General features: G+C 34.3%; 1 protein-coding gene across 2 annotated transcripts in view; it reads right to left on the bottom strand.

The window, feature by feature from the left end:
* The window catches only part of insyn1 (inhibitory synaptic factor 1), a 49,180-nt gene extending 22,526 nt beyond the window's left edge, over positions 1-26,654 (bottom strand). Inside the window, exons 1-2 of one of the 2 annotated variants that reach the window (XM_088922065.1) lie at positions 26,121-26,627; positions 24,620-25,546 (exon numbers count right to left, since the gene is read on the bottom strand). In XM_088922065.1, the coding sequence (XP_088778191.1) occupies positions 24,620-24,763 (144 nt within the window). In that variant the 5' untranslated portion in view covers positions 24,764-25,546; positions 26,121-26,627. Of the gene's footprint in view, positions 1-24,619 lie in introns of both variants that reach the window. The other variant, XM_088922063.1, reaches the window with a different exon arrangement.
* Positions 26,655-26,995: the final 341 nt, after the last annotated feature.

The following is a 26,995-nucleotide window of genomic DNA, read 5'->3' as shown; positions in this document are numbered from 1 at the left end:
CAGTTTTGTAAGAGGCCTTCTCACCCTGTTTCTTCCACCATGTAAGATGGAGGCAGAATCCTGAATGTTGTACCATATCCCCCTCCCAGGTGAGCCAGAGAAATTTTCACAGCCATTACTGCCTGAGAACATTTGCCTGTAACCACTACAGTAGAGGTAAACATAATAGCACTTTGAAATATACAATTCCCTCACTACAATAAGTGGTACAACCTTTTGTGAAACAGGTGTTGCTGCTTTAATACAACACACATAATCATCTTTTTTAAACTTATTCTTATGTTTATCATATTATTTACACCTCATGCAAGGAGATAAACAGGTAGGACTCTGGATCAAAGCTCTTTATGTATCCATTCAACAGGTACATCTGCTGTACTACATACTGTAAGCTTCACTACATTGCCTTGCCAATATCTCTCCCTAGAGGGACCACTAACTTGGGGTTAGGCTAAATTTGGATGTATGCTTATTGATTATGGTCTGTCTTCCTTAGACAGCAAAGGAACCTAATTGTGCAACAGTATATTCCTTTTTTTTCTACAGAGGTCTGAGGTTCAGAGAAGGATAGGTTGAGTATATTGTACATAATCTTCTCTGCTACTTTCACTTTAAAGGGATTTAAAGTAAAAGTAAAATACTTCATTATTTTATGAAGCTCCCATTATTCATACACCACACAAAGTAAATAATTAAATGCCTTAAATTCAGTTATATCAGCCCATGCTTTGAGAAAGCCTTAAGTAGGCTCATTCACAGATATGTATTGATTTTGTTTTTTAAAAAATTGTCTTGTCTTACCTACAGTATAAGTTCCAGTAATTAGTACCTTAATGGAACAATAGTGGAAAATGGGACAATTTTAGGATATGTGAACCATGCAAATTTCCTTAACCTAAGAGAATAATGTCATAGCTAAAACAAGCCACTGAAATGGAGTGCTCACTTCCACTTTTGTACATGACCACAAGCAGTAGAAGCCACAGCACAGTTGAGCCATATCAGCTAACACAAAGAGGACTTGCAGAAAACACCATGCTGACAAAGGAATAGTTAATCAATCTAATGTAGAAGGCTATTTGTGTACAGAATTCCACACATTTTTACAGAAACAAAATCGCTTATGGGTAGTTCAATTAGGAAAAAATAAGATGGATACAAATAAAACAATTACAGTAGCAATGCGTTACAGTAACTTGCAACTAAAACACACACGGTAATGTGATTAAAAATACCACAGTACAGTATTTAAACCAAGACTTTACAAAACCAATTCATACATAGTTGTTCTTAATTTCTTTTTCACTAGGAAAAACTGACCTACAGTAAGTTCAGGTTCCTGCACAACAGTTAAAGTGCATTGTGGCCTAGTATACTATTACTGAATCTGTCCCAACAAAGATAAAGTGAATACTCATATTATCAACCTATCAAACATTACTTCTCATTTTTAAATAGCCATTAGTAATGTCTGCAGGCAGCAGCATAGCCCTGAAAGCCTCTCCCCTATTGCGTTCTCCCACTATTTGACACTTTTTTTTAATTTATTTCTTCTTGTCTGGTAGTCTCTATGTGGCAGCCTGTCCCTGGGGCTGTTGTCAGTTCCATTTCACTGCCACATGTATAAAAAAGTGATTTATGAGGTTTACTGTCAAACATCCTCTTTATGTCTCTGTTAAATATCTCTAATGTTAATTTTTTTCTTTTCTTCTTTTTCGGTATTCAGGGTAACATGCCTTCATCTTGACATTTTTAGTATTTTCAAAACAACTTCTTAGACTTGGCTGTGTTTCAAACCATATTACTTGTGTCTGAATGATTCTTTCTTGCATTCATGCCAGTTCTGTTTAGTTTTGGATACACAATCTACCAGACAAAATATAAATTAGGATTAGAAATGCTTAGTTTGAATACCATGTTATTTTAAGTATAAGCAACACAAAAATCCAGTGTGGACCCTGACATAAGCATATTATCAATTCTGTACAAGCATTCATGTTCACCACACCTGCTGCTACAAGCACTAAAGCACTAAAAATGGCAATTTCAAGAGATTAGATGAATATGACATAATAAAAGTGGATATCCAAGCCACTACAAAATCATTTTGTGTCACTGTACTAATGTTGTGCTTATTTGCTGTATCATAGTAAAATACAAAGGGGAAAATAAAACGTTTTCTTAAACCTTAACTTTCATGTTACTGAAATCATCCATAATCTATTGCAACTACCTACTGTTCCATCTTGCACGTAAGCAGGTTTTTGTCATTTAAAATAGTATAACCTTTATCTGCAATGCAGATACAGCATACAGCAAACACACAGACAGATACCTTATGTGGAATGACATAGCACATCTTACCAGAATGTAAGAAATCAATTTTTAATTTTTTATATCACTTTATTTGTACACTGATTTCCCTTGTAACATCTTATGAGATCATAATTGTAAAATGCAGATGATAATGCACTTCATGCATTGGCACACTTCATGCCACCCATGCTCAATTTAATTGTTGCTTCTGCTGCTAGTACAGAAACAGAGGGGAAAAAAGGGGTGTGCATAAAGATTAGTGTTGCTTGGATTTGGAAGGAGATTTTTTGAAAAGTTGTTCATTTAATATTTGGAATGTAAGGAGGAGGAGGAAACTTCAAAAGACAAAGAAATTAATGAGAAAGGCTTAGGTAGAAAGGCTTTCTGCCAATTGATTCCGAGATCAAGCTACAGTTCTTTACCCTGTGTTAACATGGCTTTCAGAGTTGCTGACTACAGCTGGTCTTTACAACTTTTTACACTGCATCTCCTTTTCCTTCTGGAATTGATAGAACATCAAGATATAGATTTTTTTGTTGCAAAGTTGCTGCTGACAAAAAAAGAAACTTTTTTTCCTAAGTATGTCATGAGTCACATATTCAGCTTCTAATAGGTTAGAAGCCTTCGAGATATGTGACTTTATTAAAATTCTGTTTTGTTGTCTGGCAAAACACCACCTTTACCACAAATGTAAAAAAGGAAAACTATTCATTTTTTATTTTTATTTAAGCTGAAAAAAAAGCTTAAAACTACAATGATAAAAATGATCAATAAAACAAGGAAAATATCTCCTTTAATGATTAATTCATTTTAGACCACACCATTGCTTGATGTATTCATAAAACAAAAACCTGGAAAGGCAGATACAGTAGAGATGATGAAAATCTATCTGTGCTGGAACATGTACAGTACACACCTGATACAAGAAAGCTTATAAAAATGATTTAATAATATATCAGCATATCCTTCAATACCATATCCAGCTCTAACATACAGAAAAAGTGCAGGCTGACATATGTACTAAACACAGCTCTTTAGTCCATGTTTGCTTTGCAAACAAGTACTAATATTTCTTTCAGACCTTTTTATGTTTGACAGACATTCAGTAATATACATTTTATCCCATTTATTTTTTCTCTTATCCCATACCTTGTTTTTCTGTATTATAATATGTCTTTGTGCATGGTACTGTACTGTACTGTACTGTTATCTATTAAAAACTCGTAGAGTTTCTTGGATCTACCATTGACGGAATTAGACAGATTAATAACGTAGTTCAAGTAGGTAGCTACTAAGTCTGCATGCGTAGGCTGCAAAGGAACAAGTAAAAGTTTATTCCATCTACCCGAAGAAGGCTTCATAGCCAAAACATTGTGTTTCTTTTCTTCTCTTTTCAGCATGAAATATATTTTTTTAATGGATCTGATATAATAAAAGATGTGTTGCTTATATGGTCTTACGAGAAGAAATATAAATATTTTTTCTTATCCTTGAGAGCTGATTAGAAAATCACAGGGTGTATTCTTATTAAAAGCTTAAGTACGCCGTTTTGGGGTTAGCCTGTTGTGAATGTATGACCACCAGCAATTCATCTTTATTGGAAAACGTAGGTTATATGTGAAATTAAGCAACCAGATTATTATTCCATAGAGGTCTTCTAGCTGAATCATGAACATTGTAAATAAATACTGTAGCAGTATCCCCCCCCCCAGGGAAAGCAGTAAAATATGGGTAAACCCATAAATAGAACATGGCTAAAGAGTACAAAGGACCTTATAATATTGAATGAACTGTAAATGCTGTCAATTCATTTACATTCAACCTGATTAAACCTGATTTTGCAATAAAAGCTAAATCATCAGACTGTTTTTCTATTCATGACATTTTCAGGAAATATTTACTCCACCTCAAATTTAAGAAACTTCCTTTGAGCTCCAGAGTTAAACAGCAGAGGTATTGGCCTCAAGAGGTTTTACAAGGTTACTATAAAATGACTTGTGCAGCACAGTTTAGAGGTTTTAGATTCCTTACAAAGTTTACTGCCTCTCACTACATGGTTGTCACTAACACTCCCTGTAGGAATGATTAACTACCCAACACTCTCTTCTGGTGTAGAAAGTTCAAGAATAAAAATGGTCTCTGTCACCTGTAAAGGTCCATGACCCTCAGGTAGAGTCTATTTATTAAATTGGGTTTGGGGATTCAAGGACATATGCTGGGACCTCTGAGACTGGAAGGTATTTTAATAACTTCAGTAGAATTTATAAATCACTGTAGAGAGCACAACCCCTGAAAAGACAGCTAGGACACACTATCTACTGTCAGAACACGAAAACAAATGAGTACTTTATAGCAAGGCGCTTTGATTTCCCACGAGAAAGGATTTTTGTGACTGTTTTTTTAAAATTTTATTTTAAATGTATTATAAATTTACATAGAATTCCAAAGTAGTGCTAGTATAATTCTAGTCAACTGGAGGAAATGGCAGATTAGATTGTAGTTAAACTAATTGTAACTCAAACTGGATGGTATTTCACACAATTCAAGGACCTCAATTGAACACACACCTTCTAGCACAAGCATGTAGTTAAGGTAGGTTATAGTAGATCTATTTTTTACAAGATCTTGTTTTAGACATGGTCTGATCTAGAAATATATACACATGTATCCAATATACTGTATGTGTATATCATATTCTACATATATACACTTTACCCAATATACAGGCTGCTCTGCAGTCCCAATTGGCATCCCATCTCTGTACAAACATACAGGTCTAAATATAGAAAATAAAAACATTAAACTACCTCTCCCTTGTACTCCATCACTTATGGCGAATGGATAAAAGTTAAACTTTGTCTGAAAAACCGGCAGTTTTCCTTGTTGGGAATTATTGTTTTTTTTTCAAAGAACTTTATTGTCCTGCATACAGTATATAATTTCCAATATATAATATAATATATAATATTATATTATACAGTATATAATATATATAATCCTATAATATAATTTTGATTGACCCATTGGTGCTAAAATAGTGAAATCTTAGTAGAATTCTTGTGATCTTTTTTTTAATATCAGGATCAAAGAGTTTAAATATATCCACCTTTATTATTTTCTTTCCACACTATTATTTCAATTTAAAATCTTAGTTTCAGAAAGGTTTGAGAAAAGGAGATGTACTGTGTTTTCTTTTTTTTTTTTTGCTGTGTTTGCAAAAACATGAATTAGGAAAACATTGATGTAACTGCTCAGCAAATTCATAAATGCATCCTTAAATGTCTAAGATAGAACAATAATACAAAAGTTACAACATAGAAATTGCTCTAGAAAAGACACACTTATATATAAATTTTAAAACGTTATGCCAGTGTGCAATAAATTCAGAATAAACACTCAAACATATTAGATTGTGTTTGCAAAACATTCATAAAAACCTTCACATTTTACTTTTATTGAAAATATTATTAAATACACATTAAATTTAAAAAAGTTAAGTTTTGATCTAACAAAAGAATAAGGAGAGTGGAATATTTTAGCTACTTGTACTTTTATAACATTCTATTAAGGAATTGTTTACTATTTTATTCATCAGATATTTTACCTCTCAATGTCCCTAAAATGGAAAAGGTACCTAAAAGGAGATGTAAAAAAACATAAAATAAATGAGGCTGAAACGTATATTGTATACATATCTAAACGTTTGGCTTCTGCAAACTTTTTCTAGTTTTCTCATATCACTAAATATAAAGTTTAATAAGGTCATACATTGTAATACAATGTTGTTTTCAGAATGAATATCCATGCATCCTCATATTCTATAATGTGTCATTATTTTGGTCATGTATACCGTATATGACCTATTACTGGATAAAAAAGAGAAAAGCCTTTCTCCATGAATAACAGGGAATTGATTGCTTGAGTCCATATCTTTACATTGTAATTGCATCAGTTTCCAATACTGAATCCCACCCTTTGATCATCAGTATTTTCTAAATGCACTTAAAAGCATTGAAGAACAAAATAGGAAAGCTATTGATGGGGGAAAAAATTAAGGGATAATTTAAATTTGTGGGTAGCTGTTGAAACCTGTAAAGCTGAAATGGTTTGCATTTTTTCTCATTTGCTCTTGCAGTGGCTTAATTCTTCAGATAAAAAATGCCTTGGGCACTAAACTGTTTTCTCATTGAATTTTCTGGCTGTTGGATGGTCATTCCCTGAGCACTGCTGTATTTATAGTTGTTGGCATCCAAGTATTAAAATCACCATATTGAACATACCGGCTTAAAGTTTCCAGTATTGAACATATTGAAGGTGCTAGCTCTGCAGTCCCTAAAGAGACAATTTTGTTAAATTGACAAGTCTCTGTCATCCAAGTACTATCTTTCACATATTGGATTTGCTGGCACTACAGTTTTACAGTTGATTGTACCAGATTTACAGCCTGTAGGTTTCCAAAACAGAATTCAGCTCAATGTATATGTTGAATTACTGAATCTTGATGTACATTTTCTTTGTTGCTATTTCATTTTGATAGTATTCCTGCCTGTCTGATTGAGTTCCATTACATTAAGATACACAGTTGTGTCTGACAATTAATTACTGTTATTGAAGGTTTGAAACCAATATTTGGAGATTTCACAGAATTTTCAAATATTTTATTTATTTTATTAAAAATGATTTATAATTTGTGTCCTTTCGAGGAAAATGTAAATTTAAAAATTGTTTTTTGAAAACACCATGTGAAATCTTTTGAATTTGACATTCCCCCTTGACATGAAGGAATCATTACTAGCTTGCTTTTTAAACTGCAGACAGGTATTCCATTTTTAACTTCTGCAAAGTAATGAATCATATATGCCTTTGTACAGAAACAGCATTAATATCCTGGCATTCATGGAATTCATGTAAACATTTATGTGAACATCTAAAGCGCAAGTAATTTCCATGTTTTTTTTTCCCAAAATAGTTAAAATTCAGATTACAGAAGTTGTAATTGAGATGTAGCGTAAAGTAGACTATCCCTATTATTTTGATTGGACATTCCTATTACAATGGTATTATAATACCTCCTGTATAGTTTGCTCAATATCTCTAACCATTTGGGAGAAATCATACTAGAACATACAAATGCCAGCAGCAAATCTGTTAGCAGGTTTTTATGAAAGGAGGTCTACAATTAAATTAGGTGGACAACTAGGTCCACTCCATGATTGTTGTGGTAGGTACTTGTATTGGTTTAATGTTAGCTTTACTTACCCACAGGTACTTTTTAAAGTGTTAATTCTTTACCATGCATAGAGGTTTTATTTTAAAAAAAATGTTTCTTACCACATACGGGCAAGCGCTTCTGCAAAAGAACATAACAATTAGATATTTAAGTTATTGCCCGATGAGAGTGTCACACTGCATGTGGAAAACAGTTCTTACAACTGTTGTCGGACCACCTACTTACCAAAGAATGTTGCTTAACCCTTCTGGTGACTGCACAATATGAAATCCTAAGAGAGGGTGAAAATGTTAGTCAATTAAATGACCTCTCTGTTAATTTGAAACATTTCTCAATTGATTTGTGAAATTATGGATGAGGTCTAGCTTCTGCTTGAGGAAATTTGTTATTCCTCCAGGATGTGTTCTGCAGTAGTTTTTAGGATCAATAACTCCATCTCCTATCTCTAACAGCTGTAGAGACAAAAATCTTTGTGAATTCAAAAATAGACTAGATTCATTTAGTTATCCTTATGAATTCAGAAAGTGGGACGATAAATTGGATAATATTACTATTAGCAGTACTGTTATTACTTATTTTTGTCTTAAGCATAGCACAGTTAGAATCCACATTTAAGATAATATAGAAAATGATAGGAAAGTCAAGAATTACTTGTATCCTTTAGTGCAGATACTGCATAAGGCACACATAGCTGAGATATTTTATCCAAACTCATTTGCAGTAAAATCTACTGACTTGCAACCTAGTTATTGAGAGCTCGTATAGCCCTTCATAATCATATATGATTAGTTCTTATTTTATAAGGTTTAGAGGAAGAGATGTGATAGTTGTGGAGATAGGTTCAGAGATCAAATAAAAAACAGTCCTTGTAGGAGGATTTAAATTAATCTACTTAATTAATTATAGGAAGCTTTGTTTTTCTCTTTTCTCCTTAGAAAATAAAGAGTTGTTAAGCAGTGAGGTTACTGCCTCATGAATATAATCCGTGATTATCTAAATAATTTCTTTCTGGTAAAAGAACATTTCTTTTGCTGTTTCTGTCTCTTGGAGAGTGGAAACCACATTGCACAATCAAATCATAAATTCAAAGACAAAAATAAAAAACAGTATAGCAGTGCTAAATGTATCATTAGAGTGAACTGTCTGTCAGCAAACATGTCTTGCTATTAATATTCAATGCAAGACAATGTTGTAAATAGGGGCTACACTGTTCTGCTTATTTACTAATGATTCCACTTTTCGAGAAGCCACTCCCCTTTCCCTTTTCAATCTGAGATAAGAAACATTGAGATTGAATTAGATTTTTTTCCTATTTTATTACTTGAGAATTCTTATTTTATTACAGACACATTGTTAGCTTATATACATATTTCTTTCTAACACTCTGACTAGATTAGAGAGGATGCCAATGTCATAAGGTGACTTTTCTGCCAAGCCACATTCTATTACTCTTTCTCTATCTTGAAGTGACTAAATATTCTATACAGACTCTAGACATGAATGTGATAAAGTAGTATGAGAGTTTGTGGATGCACTGAAAACTGTAAATCACCTGAAAGAACTGGTTAAGCTGCCAAGAGGTACCTGGAATATTTGCCCTGGGAATTAATTAGTTCTACAGTATGACAGAAACACGGAGGTGCTGTCCAACAAGTCACACATACAAAGTTTAACATGTTGAGTAAAGAAAAGGAGGTCCAAAACACTGCAGCATTGATATATATGAAAAATATTGGCAGAAGAGTATTGCTACTTATTTAATTTCTATTGTTTTGTGAACATTTAAAACTTTTGATGTAGCATAACATGAAGAGAACTTCATTTATTTTGATAATGTACATTTTCATATTTCCCTTGGTATTCACAAGCATTTTAAAACTTGGCAGTTCCTTCACCTTCATGTTAACAGGAAATGAACTGTGAGCTTCCATAGAGTTTGATTAATTCAACTATTTTATTAAGAGATTAAGAGATCATAAAAACTGCACAGTAATTAGTCTAATTTATTTTCCCCCTGTACACAAATGACCTATACTCGAAGAAATGCATCAGGACGATGTCTTGAGCATCATGGAGGAAGACATACCTGGCTATTCCTGTATAAGCTAATGAACAACATCAGTACGCATATAAGTGGTCGCGGTAATCCTACAGTTCTTTACTTCACTGTCGATAAAAAACTTGAAATTGCTAATAAGCCTGTTTTTCATATCTCTACCTAAAAATATAACACATTTGTGGAATCATTTCACAACAAAACACATATTAATAATATTCTAACCTCCTGCTTTCATAGTTTCCAGTTCCAGTTTCTCTCCTTTAACTGCTGTTAATGCTGCTAATATGTGACTAAGCTACTGTAGTAACTAAAATGAGACCTACTACCTATGCCTTGGATTCTGTTGCTTCCCAAAGCTACCTTCTCTGCTTTTTCTGTTACTTCATGAATTAAACCAAATATCTCAACAAACATGTCTCGGGATAATCTAAACAATTGTTATCCTATATCAAACCTAACTTTTCTTGCTAAAATTTTATAACAAGTGGTCTCAATTTAATTAAATAATCATCATTGAAAATAACCTCTTCATACCCTTCCAATCTAGTTTCAGACAATTACACAGCACAGAACCTGCCCTGGTTAAAGTCACTAACAATCTTGTTATGGTTTCTGGTTCCTATTAAAATATCCATCCTTATTTTTCCATACAGTACCTCAGTGCTGTTTTTGACAGTCTTAACTATGACATCTTACTTTCTCTTCTTTAGAGTTTTTTTAGAGTTCCTGACATTGCTCTTAAATGGTTCAGCTTCTACCTTACTGATCATCAACACTTTGTCTCTCTTGGTGGGTTAGCTCTGAAATCGGACTCATTAAGTCTGGTGTTCCTCAGGACTCGATACTGAGCCCCATACTATTCAGCATTTACTGTACATGTTCCAATTGTCAGCTATTAAGATTACATGGTCTGAATAATCATTTCTATACTGAATATACTCAGATCTACATTCACGCTATGTCTGCACTTTCTAATTGCACTATGACATAAAAACCTGGATGATTTATTTTCCTTCCTTTAAATTGCGACAAGACTGAAGTTATCGCTCTTGTCACTTCTCATCAACTATATAAAGACAGAGCAGTAACTGTGGATGGCACTGCACTTGAATTTCAAATTAAATCTATACTACACAAACTATACTACACAGGCTGCCAGAACCTGAACAGGTTGTATGCAAGTGATCACATTACTCCTTTCCTGGAGTCCTTGCACTGGCTTCCTGTCGGATTTTGATTTTTACTTCATAATCCTCATACTCACCTGTAAGGCTCTACATGGCTTGGCGTCTTAGTACTTGTATGACTTATCTTCCTACTCCCAACCTTGCAACTATTGTTCATCTGAATGTGGTTTTCTTGTACATGTATGTCTCCCAGGTTTGTCCATATACAGTATTTTGAATGACAGCTCCTTTTCTTGCTATGCCCCAAAACTCTGGAATTATAATCCCAAAGATATCAGAGAGTCACCTTCCCTGGGTGCTTTCAAATCCAGACTCAAAATCTTCTTCAGAAGGCTTTTTTTTAATTGATGCCTGTGTCTTCCCCTTTGAATCTTCTACTGCATTGTAAACCCTTGTTTTTGATTGTTCTTATTCTGTTATCTCCTCTTCTTGTTTTATTGTCTTACTGTAAAGCGCTTTGAGACGCTACTTTTAATTACTTTTATTAGTATTAATCCTTTAAATCTGGCCTTTGTCATGTAGGCTTGAATTGTGCTTTGTGGACCTCCAAGTACTTAACAATTACTAACACACTTCAAGTTAGCCTTTTTTCACAAAAATTGTGGATCAGACTGTGACTGCTGAAATTAATCTTCTGTCTCAAGAGCACTTTTTTGTCAGTATTTAGACAAAGACTCTGTATTGAACCCGTCCTTGCTAAGATCATTAATGAATTGCTTATGGCCTCTTACTCTGGAGCATTTATTTATTTTTTCTCTTTCTGGACTTAAGTATAGCCTTTTATATGATCTGTGGTTGGATGTTTTAAATCTGATGTTGTACCAGCTGCTCAAGGTGTTCCACAGGGTTAGTTGCTAGGACCTTTAGTAGTATTTGCACTTTGCCTCTTGGTCACATTGTTGCCATGATGTCCTTGGCATTCACTGCTATGCTTATTGTGTATTCTCTTGAAGACCATATCAGATACTATTTTTGCGTTTTCTGCACTTTAGAGATGTCGGTCTAAAATTATTATAAGTATCCAAAAGGACTTTCTTAAGATAAAAGGTGAGTAGTCTGAAGAAGCACACTGCATATAACACCCATCTTCTGTAAATATCACAGTGAAAATGAATGGACTTTCAGGTTCTCTTGCTCACATTCTGTATGCGGCACTAAATGATCAGTTAAGGTTCACCTATGCATGTATAAATAGTCAAATTCAAGTACTTAAGGACGCAAGTATGAGAATACTTGTGTCCTTAAGTATTTAATGTACTCTCATTAAGTACCTTAACGTACCTTAAAGTACCTTAATGTGAGATCTGCAGATTCAAGGCTTTCTTACTGTTAAAGACCAGGATCCATATACAACAGATGCAGTACCTCTTAGGCACAGCATCATGTCTGTGGAACTGCCCAAATTCATTAGAGGCTCAGCAAGTGTTGACTCAACTTTTAAAACATGCTTAAAGACAATCTTTACAGTATGTATATAGTTAATGTATAATTTAGTTATACTATTGATTTAACTGGGTCAGTTTTTTATGCTTTTCATTTTCATCTTTTAAATACTTCTGTTATGTCTTATATGGGTGTGCTGTTGCATAGCAACATGAGTTTCTTTCAAAAGCATTTTGTTGCAATATTAATTGTTTTAATTGTAGTGTTCATATTGTTTTGTCTTTCTGTTACTGCAACACCACTGAACCACCGAAACCATGAACTGCTTTATGAATAGAGTAACAATAATATAAAAAATGATTATTCAACCACTTTAATGGTTTACACTTCAATTTGAGCAGTTCCAATTGCCAGTCCCTCTTCCTGGGCTGCTTCTCTGATAATTCCACATTACATCAGCTTTGTGGGGGGTCTAGGCAAAATTTTGGAAAGAGGCCCTTCCAGATAACAATTTGCACATACACTACTATTATCACCTTCCAACACAACCTTATTTTACTATTTGGAACAATTAAATAGATTAATTATATAGCTATAAAACTTTTATTAACCAGCTTTGAAGAACACATAATAAGTAACTTACTGTACAAACAACTGCAAGAAGTATCCATTTTACAAAGATAACATGTATTTTAACATTGAAAGTAATAACCTGAAACGTGAATCTGTTGGCTTCTAGTAAAAACTCCTCAAGTAGTCTACATGTTTAACTAGAAAATGAGAGTTGTCTACCGTTCGCTGATTACATGGATCTGACAGTCCCAAACCCAAGTCAAATACAAATGCATTATTACAATGATGACTTGATGTGGACTACCTCTGTTTTTAGATGGCTTATCCCTCTCTCCTGTTCTGGACTTCCCTTTCTCAGTTCCAAATAGGTATGTCATTTTGGAAGACGACATGTGTTTATCAGTTGCAACCACATGATTTTAATTTTAAACCATCACAACATAGTTTGCAAGGCAAGTAAAGGTGCAATGTTTCATTACATGTAAGATGTAATGAAAAATCAATACAATTTATCATCACAACATTTACTGAATGAAATGAATAGCATTCAAGGTGAGATACATTTACTGTATCAACAGTTAAACTACTACACTTACACTCACAACTGGGGGGATTTTGTTGGCTCACATTCGAACATGCAGTTTAACAAACAATTGTTGTGTTGCACATTGAGGGACCCTAATGGTGGCCTCGGGGCCCTAGACAGTCACCCATATTGCCTAAGTCACTATAGAAATGTAATAAAAAAGCATCAGATATGTTAATTATTGTCACAGGAGATAGAATGAAAAGTCTTAATAATAACACTAAAGTATATGAAAGGGAAAAAAGAGAGGATTAACTTAGACTTGTATAGGGTCTTCCACGTTTTTGGAGAAGCAAAAAGAAAAAAAATGGTTGATCGTACAACTGAAAGGTGAAACTTACATTAAATCTTAATTTTAAACACAAAGATTCTGCAAAACACAAAAGTCTGCTTAATATGGAAACAAGACGACTGCATGACTGCTGTGGGGAAGAATATAACATTCATCATAAAATGTAGCTGCTCATGGAAGTGGAAGATTTCAATTTTTACTTCAGATTTTATTTTGTATGTGACAGGCCAGGGCTTTCCTCTACCAGTTTATAAAGTTTCTGTAAATTCATTGCAGAGAGATAATATGTTTTAATTGTTTCAGTAAAAATAAGCAAAGTGTGTAAAGATTTTTTTATATCATTAGAGTTCTAATTTTGTACTCAAAATTTTGAAGAAAGAATCTGGCTTTTAAATAGTAACTATTTTAATACTTTGCATTTTTTCTTATCCATAATAAACAATATTGGCAGTACAGTGACTTTCATGTTCATGAAAGGAGCATTACTTCTTTCATCCACTAGGTGTCTCAATGGCAACTAAACACTATTGGTGGGGAAAAAAGGTTGTAAATTTGTCAAGGAGCTTCAGCCAGTTTCCCACAGTTTTGCATCCGCCTTTCGTTTCCTTTTATGCTGTTTACCTTTTTTCCATTCTTAACAGTCCAAATGAGGACAGAGGACTGCGTTGTAGTTTGCAGCTATACCAGAAATGCAACTGATTTTGTCTGTAGTTTCATGACCTTGACTGTAATTGTGGAGGTCACTGTTTTAGCCTTTCCCACATCTTTTGCATCTTTGAGCCAAAGGAGAACATGCAGTAAAGCTGTGCCAGTTAGTCATAATTTTCCTTTTGGCTGTAACAAAAGCACACAGCGTTAATAATGCACTGAAGTTCACTGATTCCATAACGTGGAATGCAGATCTTACCAGAAAGAGAAATAGGTGTACAGCACTAAAAACAGACACAAATCCAACAATGCAGTGACCCATGGCTTATTTCTTTTTCTCACATCATGCTTTTGATCTGTTTTACTTTTATCGTTTCTTTGTATTTATAACAAACATTTTAATGAAGTGACACACAAAAAGGGTTTGAATGATTTACACCAATATGAATATTTAATGCTAACAGGGTAGAACACTCTTTCTCTTCTGACTGAATGGTGATGATGGGATGTGCTAGTAAGCAACAGCTGTTTTTGTTTAATTTTTTTTAATTGCATATCACCACATTTTTCTATTTCATGTAATTTGTATTTATAGAATATTACTAATAGCAATATTAGAAGAGAAATAAAGAAAATGTATTACCATTGTCAGCTTTTATATATATACATACTGTATATATGCTTTTGGCATGTTGTCAGTAAATTTACACTCAAAGAATATTAGAGCAGACGGTGTTTATGTGCAAGCCTTAACTTCAGTTTCAATATCTGATCTTCTTTAAAGATCCCCAAAAATTAGAAAATTGATAACATTTCTTTTTTTTAAGTCTGCTACTTCAGTATTAACGACAATATGGGCCACTTGCATTAGCAATGCCAATGTAAAATATGGATTAAATGAATAAATTACATTTTATGGCAACTAAATTACTAAATTAAAACAAATAGCAAGCACTTTTTGCAGTGACAAAGGGCATACTAGTTTCTTATGATGATTTAATATTGTCTGACTGTAGCTCACAACAAGTCAAAAATAGATTGCTTGTATATATTTGATTCTATTCTATGTCTTAGCACTTCTCCTTAAAATGAGGTACTGCAGAAGGGAAAACAGTCTGCCTGTACCCTTGTGGCTCAAGCATAATCTTTAATATTTATGCGAAGGACATTCAAGGTAAAATCTTGGGAAATAAAACAAAAGTGGACTAATTTATTCTTCAGATCTATTCTTAATATTATCTTAATTATGAATGTATTTTGCAGATCAACAATAAAATTAGCTTGTGTTTTCCTTGGAATTTGTACATGAAAGTGGAGAAAGTACTGTAAGTTAACTTTTAAATTAATCATAAGACTGAGTTGTTAGAGTGTTACTGGGATCACTGTAAATTTGGGTCAAAAGGACAATGGGAAATCTAGTCTCGGTCCTCCACATAAGAAATTACTGTACAGTAGCTTTCACTTCTACACAACACTTTGCCAAGACTCAGTAGTAGGTCAGGACTGTGGTATACTTGTAAACATATGATATAAGCCTCTTATTGTGATGTACTGCATGACAGCTGGGTCTGTATCTGTTCACAGCAAGCCCTGTTGTCCCTAAAGTTTTATTGTCATTGGTAAGTCATTTCATTCACTCGATAAAAAGAAAAAGAGTTGGGGTAACATTTGAGTCAGAGATTTAAAATACTATGAATAATTCCTTAACAAACAAGCTATTACTACCCACAATTACATATTATTAACACTTCTACATTAAAAACAACATGACGTTTGTTTATAAACATATCAGTAAAGGTCAGTTTGTACCAGATACAGATCCTGTGATCAATTAGCTATTAAGTGCTTAACTCATCATTAATTGCATGCTTGCTAACAAAAGACCAATTATTCCCACACATAAGAGCTTTGTTAGTAATATTTGAGTGTTTATAGCTTGTTATGGATTTAGTCATTTGTAATTAAAACATAAAAATGTCATTGTACTTAACATTTCTTCACTCTTCCTCCATTTCACTATCAGATGACATAATCATACTGCACTTGTTTTGTGTGAATCTCTCCTCAAATGGCAAATGTTACAGTAAGTCAGTCTGGTCAAAAAATATTAACACATGCAGCACGTGACCTCTGAGGGGCAAATGTAAAGGTCATCATTTCATCATATTCTGTATGGCTAAATGTTGACAGCCAGCTCGTAGTGTAAAGAAAGCTTTCTTCCAGTAGCATACTTCCATAACAACTAAGATTGTTTTAGTTTGTTTCACTGATCTCAGACGTTTAATGAGCCGGGGATTTGGGTTTATATAGAAAATATTTCTGCAATGTAATAATGTTTGCTTGGCTATTTTGTGGAAATATAATGTGTACTGTGTTAACAAGAAATACATTGAGAATGAAGTACAGCTGTAAGCATGAAAATACAGTATAACATTGCATGATTCAAATGGCATATGGCATCAAGCTGTGTATTCAATGCATAATGCAGCTAAATAAATCCATGCTTCTGAAAAAAATCCACCTTGTGATTGGAAAAATAAGAGACGTGATAAAAATTAATCTTTAATAAATTGTGAGTGCTTTGAGGTTTTGTTTCCTTAAAATTATGCTCAAGACTTCAACAGCTTCAACATGCAAAAGTTTTTGGAATTGAGAGCCTATATATAAGTATCATTTTGATGTCAAATTCAAATAGTTTCTTTTAAGGAAGAATGTATTTATTTTGAGGAGAATAAGTAGAAATGAAAAACTAAGATATTAAACAGTTTAGAGATGGTTAGCAGCCCCAAAACATAAGCTCTTAACATTGTTTTGGGCAACTAGGGCTATTATATAATCACTAAAACAGGATTACCTCATAAAACAAGAACAAAATTAATCTGAGTCTGATGTATATGTATACAGTATGATCACTTATATCCACAAATGTCTGGTTGTACACTAGAAATTCAGAACAGTCCACAGATACAGCAATAGATATGTTCCTGTATAGCACAACATTAATTCAGTTACTATATAGTTTGTATGTGGGATATGGCTCTAAGAATAGGTGCCCACTGTGTGTATAAAAATAACTTAATTATATTCAAAGTGGTTATCCATTACTTGGAGCAGGATGCTGTGCATTAACCTTTGCACATGTGTTTTTTTGCAGTTCATTTTGTGAAGCAAATGGTACAATGTGATATCAAACTATTCTATAAATTACTTACACCAGTGGCAATAAAATGTATGTTCAAAACATTACAAAGATAATCCTGTTATTTCAGCATGTTAAATATCGATATGTAGAATTAACCAAGCTATCAAGTTTAAAGAAAAACTGTTACAATTGTTGTCAGCTTTTGTGTCTTAAAGTGCTGCCTACTGGTTTTAGTCATAGCAAAAAGATACAAAAATAAATGCAAATACTCCCATGAGCAACAATTGATTGAAGTTAAAATACTTCATCCATCACAGGCATGGCACAGTAACTCTTTCTACACTGAACTGCTCAAAACTGCATCAAATTGAGGAAAACACAAGCTGTCATTTTTGAACAGCTTCATTCTCAGCCTTTGTTCTTTACAAAAAAATGTGGCAAACATGTTATGTTTTAAAAACAATTTTGTTCATATGACAGATAGTAACCTGGTGAGGCCCAGCTTCTCGAATGCCATTTTATAGTTATTAGACTGTTAACAGCATTACTTTTGCACACATTTCAGTGGATAAACATGATCCATATAACAAACTAAAAAGCTGCATTTTGTGAAACAAGAAAGAAAAACAACAAGTAATGTATTTGTAATGATAAATATTGATTAATTCATAATGAATAAATGAAAATATTTGCATAACTTATGAAAACACTGTAACTTGATGTGTGCTTCATATGAGCTCCATAAGCAATAAGATATTACTTAATATGTAACAACATTAAAATACGGACACTCAAACTGAAGTGTCATCAGTGAAGGACATTAATATTAATGTTTGTGATTTTTGTTAGCTTGATCACGTCTCTAAAATGAAATCATCATTAATATGGGACTGCAATAGAGGGCCTACTAATCCAATGGGTTTTACAGGAATGATGCAAAAGTCAATAATACACTGCATATTTTTCTCACTTAATGGAGCTGTTATTTTCTAGCCTTTTATCAAAAAGCTCAGGGGGATTACATGCTTGTTGCTATTTACAGTGCCTTCAGGTGCACAGCTCACAAGGTTAAAAGTTATTTATTTGTAGAAGCAAGCAACAATGAACTCATTCACAGAGATACTAAACTACAGGGTCATTGTAGTTGAAGAGAGATATGTCAAACTCCAATTTACAGGTAAATGTCCTGCTTGACATCTGCTGATCATGTCTCTGATGTGTCAACAGTTCCTGCCATTGCATTGTCATGACACATTTCTATTATGGAACACAATGATATAATAAAGGACATAAATGTGGAGGAAACAGAAATAGGATAAGTTAACATTTAGATTTTACTGTGCAAATATTTGGTCCTGTAAAATTATACAAAACCTATCCTAGAAAACATTATTCAGGGAAAGAAAAACTGTGCCTTCGTTAGATCTGTCCGTATAATAGTGTTTTGTTGACAGTGATTGTGGTTTCATGAAAGGGTGCTAGGAATGAATTGTATATGGCCGTCAAACAAGGTTCAGCAGTTTTTCTAGAGGATTGTTTAGTCCTTGGTTATGTCATTCTACCCTCACCATAAGCCTGTGAAGTTTTCTGCATGCTGTGCAATCATAAGCATGCAAGGTGTTTTCTAGCTTTATAAAATCCCCTCCTAATCTCCAGTAAATTGACTGTTTTCAGTGGTGACTTTACTCAATCCAACATGGTTGGATCAAAGCTGAGCTCCTGCAAGGTGCTGTTCACTTCATGCATTAACTCATTACGTAGTAAGGCTTTATTCTAGATCAAGAGGCCATCTTGCACTGTTTAAGACTAATGATTTTAAAGTGATGCTGAATAGTTCTATTTGTGTAAAACTTTCATCTTTTATTAAATACATTTACATGGTATATTAGCCATTTCACAAAACAGAATTTACCCTTTAAGTCAATGAACAATCCAGTGCTTGGCAAAATCTACTTTAGAGGGAAGGGAAGAGTTGAAACTGAAGGAAACTGAAGCTGAAAGTGCCATTGCTACGGATGCTTGGCATTCAAAAGCCAATTATCTCTGTGGTAACTTTTTTGATGCTTCCTGCTTAGACCTCAAAAAGCCAGAAGGATTATGAGGCTTCGTTCTCATGGTCTGTATTCGTAGTGAGATGAAATGAGGATCAAGTGAGCTTTTGCCCTTCTGTCCCTCAGGAGACTTCTGTCCTCCCTGAGCTTGCTTTATGTCATCGACTTTACAATTTGATTCCCAGAAATAACTTTCGAGCAAAACAAAATTAAATATTTTATTCACTCCATACACTCTGGTGAAATGATTGGCATAGGATCCGTCATAACAGTCACTATGCCCTATTAGTGCTGTCTGCAATAGGATTTTAACCTGAAATGCTGTGACTGTTAAAAAATAATGTTCAGCTTGTGAAACTTTCACCAATTGGATTAATGGGACCCAAACAGCATTCTTAACTGGATGATTGAAATATTTGACTTGGTGCAGAAAAGATGACAGTTTTTTTTTTTTAATATTGAAGCATAGAAGCACAAAGATTATCTTAAGGCTTAAGGTAATATATAAAGGAATTCTGCAGATCCTGTTCTATGATGTTTTTTTCCTTATTTCTCTAAGAAATGTAATGTCAGTATTAGTATCAACCCCAAAATGTGACATATTTAGGGGAAGGAACTGACTCAAGATTCATTTCCTTCCAAGAGTATAGCTGTGAATAATAAGGCTGCCATGTTACAAAAATTGACCTTTAGTTTCACTGTTATCTTTTGTTGCAGTACAATACATCTGTCAGGAGTGGTTAAAGTAATATCACTACATTTCTTTTGAGAAATATGTGAGTTTAATATTGGTGACTAATTGAACACATCTACTGTATATTGAGATGGGAATTTATTAAAATGTAAAAATTATCTTACCATGGCCCATTTGAAATAATGATTTCTGAGGATGAATAACGTGAAAGTAATCTTTTGTATATTGTAATGCACAGAGGATTAATTGAGAATGAAATTATTGCACCATGCTAAGTTTTTTAATAAAAATTAAAAGGTGGGAGATAGCTTTTTTCTTTATGATTTCTGTGCAGTGTTTAAAGTTATTTTAAAAATACATTCAAGATGACAGTAAAAATCTCAGACTTAAAAGCAATAAAAAAATCTCTAATATTTATTACAACTTTGCTTGGTGTCGCCTCTTAAAGTGAGCTATGTTAAAATATTGTAAAACTAGGAAATAAATTGATGGTAATACAAACTGGTAAAAACAATCAATGATTGTATTTCATCAATATTCTGTAATGGACTGGCAACCCAAGGTATATAAATAAAAATGTTAACAATCATAATTATGTTTCAAATACAAAAAGAAGTCAAAAGCACAGGTAAGGCAGCTTTTATGTGTTTGACTCCATTCATCCTCCAGTTGTTACATAGTCAAAAATGTATAGCAACAAATTCATAAAAGCATACTTGATACAAATAAATTGATTGGAAACTAAAGAAAACACCATTCTTTAGGCTTTGATATTTGTCATAGTTTATGTTATGCTATTTGAGACTTTTCAGTCCCAAAATCTTCATCAAAGAAACTTACAGATTCGACTGAGGATTCAATTCCTCAAATAACTATAGTTCATTTCTTACAGACCTACAGTATACTATAGTACTTGTACAAGTACTTTGGCTATTATCAGCCAAATCAGCCTTATACAGCCAAAAAAAATATGCAAAAAATATCACAGACCCTTCTTCTAGTTTGCTGTAGCATGTATGGCTGCATTGTGTTTCTCTCCCACATTATTAGAAGGGAGGATTAGTGGGCGTTGAGATGCCTCACCACACCATAGCAACCCAAACAGATGCCAAAGTAGTTAGTTGTAGTTCCCTCAGCTCTGAGGTCAGTAACTCATCAGGAACTGATTAGATGTGTCCTCCCCCTTCATGTGTGGTCCACAGCACAGACGTGGTATGTGAGAAAAGAATCTCAAATTGCAAAAAATAACAATGACACTGATATATGGTATGATTTTAGTTGAAGGGTTTCTTAACATTTGTGAGGCCAAAAGAAATATTAGTCAGATGAATTATGTTGAAGGAAGGATATTAGCGTTGAAATCTGACAAATTGTACAACCAAAATGTTAATCCATTCCAAGAATTGTTTTTGGAGTCAAGGTAAATCATAAGGTTGTGAAAACTATCACTTTGCAAGACTATGGTGAGAAGAAGCTTGATGCCCATCAATTGCTATAAAAATATCCAAAGTGGTATTATTGGTTAATTTACAATATAGAGCAGATTTTGTTGTGGTTCAAACAATTTGGAATAGAAGGATTTGTTTCCTTTCATAAATGCATCCATGTTCTTCATGACTTTGTAATAAAAGCACCCCATACATCTGAAAATACGGTTATGCTTAGTAGAATATTAATCTGCTTTTGTATATTTTTTCAATATTTTTTCACATTATATTTCTAAATGGGAAGTGGTATCAATTTAAAATGAACTGGACATAAACTTTTCAAGCCCTTTTACCCTTTTAACTACTTTGTAGGATTTATGCTATATTGTTTATTTCAGTCCAACATTAACAATGCTGTGAAATGTACATTTTCCAGTTTAATGAAATACACTTGGATAATCTTACCCAGACCGTACAAAGTCATGTGATTTACGGAACATAAATTGATTTTGTGCAGCCTTAAAAACCTCTTGCCCGATCTCAACCAGCTGAAGTAAACAAGCTGGACTGTAAACTTCCACCAGTGTTGCACTTGTGTGGGTAATCCAGTATTATTAGTCATTTTGTTAAGAGCAATTCAAAGTATTTTGTATTGTTTAAAGAATATGTATGCCCTTAAAAACCATTTTTCAGATGTTTTAATTTTACCAAGTCATCTTTTAGTTGTGTCATATTTTAATGTTCTGTGTGATCTTTTTGTTTTAAGAGCTGGATTGTGTAATGTTAGGCTCTACAGAGTAAGACATTACTAGCAGAACAAGAATTTCTATCAGTCTTCATGAGAAATTAAAGTGTACTTTACTTTAACAGTCTTTTCATATGTAATATCAACAAGAAACTTAATAGGGTTTCTAAGTAGTGTTTCTCAGTTCACAGTTCTGAGTTGGCAAATTAAAAATCTGAAATTATCTTTTCAAAAATGAAAAGAAATGTTTGATCAACCCCTTATATCAACTTCAAGTATGAGACATAAAATGTTACCAAGATGAAATAGGAATAGGGAATAGGGATAAGCAGTCATCAAAGGAGAACAGAGTCAGGGCCATGTAGCAATACACATCAGGACCTAGTTTTAGTAGTAAGCTAAAATGTATGCTCATTTTTTGGTTCACAAAAGATCACTAAATAAAAAAGTATTAATGTGGTTAAGAGAATAGCATTCCTAAAGCACATGTACAACAGATATGTTTCATACATAGAAATAAATTTGAAAAAAAACACCTAATTTGCAGTAATTTGTAGTTATGGTGCAGTTGCTGCAGAATATCCACCAATAAAACTCAGACTTACTTCACATAGTGTCTCTGACAGAAAATGCCTTGTTAAAAATAACAAGTAATTATCCACTCTTATAATATTTTAAATAATGTTATTATACAAATGGGCAGAACAGGACCTCATCAAATTCAATTTTATTTTCTTAAGGAACAGACACTAGTATATTGCTATTATTGTTGTTGTGCATTTAACAGACATATTGCCTTGTTTCCTAAAATAAGCAATGCATTCTTCATCAAAAAGCTTGCATACAACTTTATTAAGCATTCCATTATCCCATTATCACTGCATACAGCAGTATTTGCTTTCATGTACAACCACTGAGCAGCACATATAACTTGATTCTAAATTTCATCCCTGATAACCACTGTGTAAGTTGGATGCCAAAACCTGTAATGAATTCTATTAAAGTCTAGTAATTATAGCAATTATACTGGTTTCTTCTTCAACTCAGTCAACATTTCTCCAGCCTCACCCTATCATCCTTAATACTTCAGAGGAGTTAATACTTAACACACCTTTGACAGGCTCTGACACCATGATCAGATGGATAGCTGGAGTTAAAAACTGGCTAACAGCATATTTGAGCTTGAAGGAAAGTGCAAAAGGGGGACGGCACCATGAGGGCAAAGAATAAGCTAACACAAAGCTGTAAGGAGATCCTCTGGACATAACAATTAATTAGTGAAGCTTTCATGCTTTTGAGGATTTATCCAACTTACAGGGAATGACAGGAGTCTGCGGGGTAGGATATGACCTAAAATCCTTGTTTCATCTTCGAGAAAAATACAGTATATTTGGCACCTTGAAAAAATGCACTTTAGATTAGTCGCAGCAAGATTCCCCAAGGGCCAAGTTCTCATTTAAATGTACCTTAGTGTATTGAATGGCTAATGGACTAAAATAAGCGCCTCAATAGTTGAACCTCTACTGCTCTGGTAGAAACTTTTCAATAGGCAAGTGTATTTCAGTCCAATGAGTGGCCAGGCTAGTGCTGCATTAATACCCCTGAGGTGTGGAGATAACCTTTAATCAAATCTCCTTGTGTTCTGATATGAACTTCCACTGAACTGAACCATCTTAACCTCTTCAGCACAGTCAAACATTTGGACAAATAAGCAGACAAACTCCCTCAGATTTGCTTAATCAGACACTTTTGGTGATAAACATGAAGATTTGTAGCAACACAGGCTGCATACAATGATGTGTCACAGTCATGCAACCATTACAATGATAAAATACATCTCAATTTTACGTCTAATACATCTAATATTTAAAAGTACTGTGGTTAAAATGTTCCCTTGTAGGTTTAGCACAGCTGAATTTGTTGATTTGCAAGGCTTTGAACAGAGGTATTAATTTTGATCTCTTTAACAAAATTTCTCTCTTTCCAAAGCTGTTTTAAAGAATCCATGTTGACACGTTGGTTATGTAATTTATGTGGTGTCGTCTCCTGTTTTATAATTTAACATTAATTTGCATATTGTGAAACTGTATCTTATCATACAGAATGGAAAGAAATGTTACTTATTTAACATAAATGCATAGGTATTAGCAATAAACTCATTTTTGTGATCTTAGTATACGAAGATGCTCAATATAGTTTTGAACTAAATAAAATAATGCATAAGTCTAAGGCAGTGAAAGTGCAGAACTGCAACCCTCACTCCTCCCCACCCCCCCTTCCTCTTACCTCTCGGAGTTCCCTTGCCACCTCCTTCAGCTCCCTCAGAATCCCCTCTAGCTGGTCAATCACCATCTTCATACGGTTACGAATGTGCTCTCTCTGGCTGGGGGTCTCAGTGCTGTCCCGGGCCTGCTCTCTGCTGAGGGACATCCTTCAAAAGGCGGCAGAGGCGTTGGGGGCAGCCGAGGGGTCCATTTCTCTCGCCGTGAGCCGCGCTGATCCAAACGGGAGCCCCGGCAGCGCAGGGAGATCTCAACATCTTAAAGCTCTTGCCGCAAAGCTTACAAATCCATGTCCTCAACAACATCCAGAGTCTTCGCACTAGTCCAGATCCCCACCATGATATAAAACAATTCAGGAATGCCAAAAGCAATAACAGAAATCCGTTCACTTATGTATGTAGATGTGTCTGTATGTGGAAATCACCAAAATCCGCTTAGTGAAGTTGCCATTTTGTTTACATTGCTATAAGATCATCCTTAAATGTGATAACTTTATTTATGGTGTTTAGCTTAAAAAAGTAAGAACATTCATATTTGTTGACTTGAATAAGGAGTTCATTTGACCTCCTTTGTAGCCTTACCATATTCCAGTTTATTGTAAAAATATATAGCCTAAAGATTCTGCTTAGATTTTTTTTATTTTACATTATTATAATGTTTCACTCCTTCTAGCATATATAATTTCTTCTGATAAAAAACATACACCTGGCAGCAAACAAAATGCTTCCAGGGTCCTGTGCACTAAATCTTTTTTTTCCACGATTTGTATTTAAAAAAAATATGTATTTTTTAAAATAAAATGACCATTACAGTATGTTCAATTCAAATAATGTTTCCTTATTGGAGCTCAACATATGTGTCATTCATTTCCAAGCAATACAGCAAGAATCTACAACCCTTTCTTCACCATTGCTTTGTTCCATGTTAGGTGCTAAAAAGAAATGGATAGATAAAAACAGTGAGAGATGCAAACATGCCAGCATTATGCATGATCAAAATTTGCTGCAAAGAAAAAGGAATCCACAGACTGACATCAGAGAGACTTTACTGTCCTTTTCGTGCCTGCTATGCGCATCTTCATGTTTGCTCAGAGCCCTTCGATTTTTCTCGGATGTCAATGACAGAGAAAATTGAATGAACTAAACAGAAAATAAGGGTGTCAGAAACCTGCCTTAGTTGCTAAGGGAATCCAGTCTGGGGTGCGTGCTTCTTCAGGAAGGCAAGTATTGACGGTGCTCAAAAAAAAACTGAGCCCAAGGGGGTAAATCCCATAACTGTTTCCTTAAATCAAGGGAAAAAAAAGCTGTGTGGAGGGAAGGAAAGAAGAACATTGATCCCACAGTGATGTTAAAGAAAAGAATAGTGATTCCTGCATGGCACTTGAAGATCAGGCAGAGATTTTCTACTTATTTCTTTGTGCTGCAAATACAACAGGAGAAAGACGCATAAAGATCGGTTTTTAACTCGAAGATTTGTATTTGTTAAAATATTTCCCTCGTCCTCACCTTTGTCCTCTGTCTGCAGACCTTGGTCTACATCTGCAGCTGTATCCAGGTTTGCTTCTTCCAGGTCCACATCCTACTGCTGGTGAATGGAATGACGAGCTGCATGGGAAGCTGCAAAGCTATAGGCATCCTGGTAGTTCTGTTGCAATCTCAATTTCTGTATCCTTCATGCATGCTCCCTGTGTGTCTCTTTCTCACTTGCTGTCTGTTCCCAGACGAAGCTGCTTCAGTCAGGAATAGATTTAATTCAGTGCAGCTTATGGAATTAGGAAGGATGAGGACAGATAGTGATGATTAAAATATAAATATATCCATTTGCGGCTGTTTTTCCTGTAATTCTGCTCTCACAAGCTGTCATCAGGAAGGTGAGCTTGGATTGCCATTGCAGTGACACCTTTGATATTAATGGAGCTGGGAATGCACCAGGCAGGCAGTGTCAGTTGCCTCGCAGACTTGTCATGTGCTGTGTCTCCCCCTCTGCCCTTGCAGCCTGAAGCATCCTTGCTGACTGCCTAGATAGGGAGGCTGTTGCTCGAGTTAAAGGGGCTCAGCTCTGTTTGCTGCTCTACTGCTTGCAGAGGAGGAGCTTGCTGCTTTAAAGGGACAGGGTTGTTGAATTGAAACTGCCTGTTGTCTGTGGATCCCTTGCAAAGCACATTAAATAAGAAAGGCAACTGTATGTAACAGGTTATTAAATAGAATAGAGTCTTGTTTCTCCCATTACAGAGTCTTGCAACAAACTAGCCTACAAATGACAGGGATTATTTAAGATTTAGGTAAATAAATAAAGATATTACTCCGGGGTGATTACCAGAATCTACTGTATATGAAAAAAATAAACCCAGTTATTTTATTATTTTATTAAAATTGTCAGC

Source organism: Atractosteus spatula, chromosome 7 (genome assembly GCF_055471065.1).
Source record: "Atractosteus spatula isolate fAtrSpa1 chromosome 7, fAtrSpa1.hap1, whole genome shotgun sequence".
Classification (NCBI taxonomy): domain Eukaryota; kingdom Metazoa; phylum Chordata; class Actinopteri; order Semionotiformes; family Lepisosteidae; genus Atractosteus; species Atractosteus spatula.
This window is presented reverse-complemented; position numbering and strand designations above follow the sequence as displayed.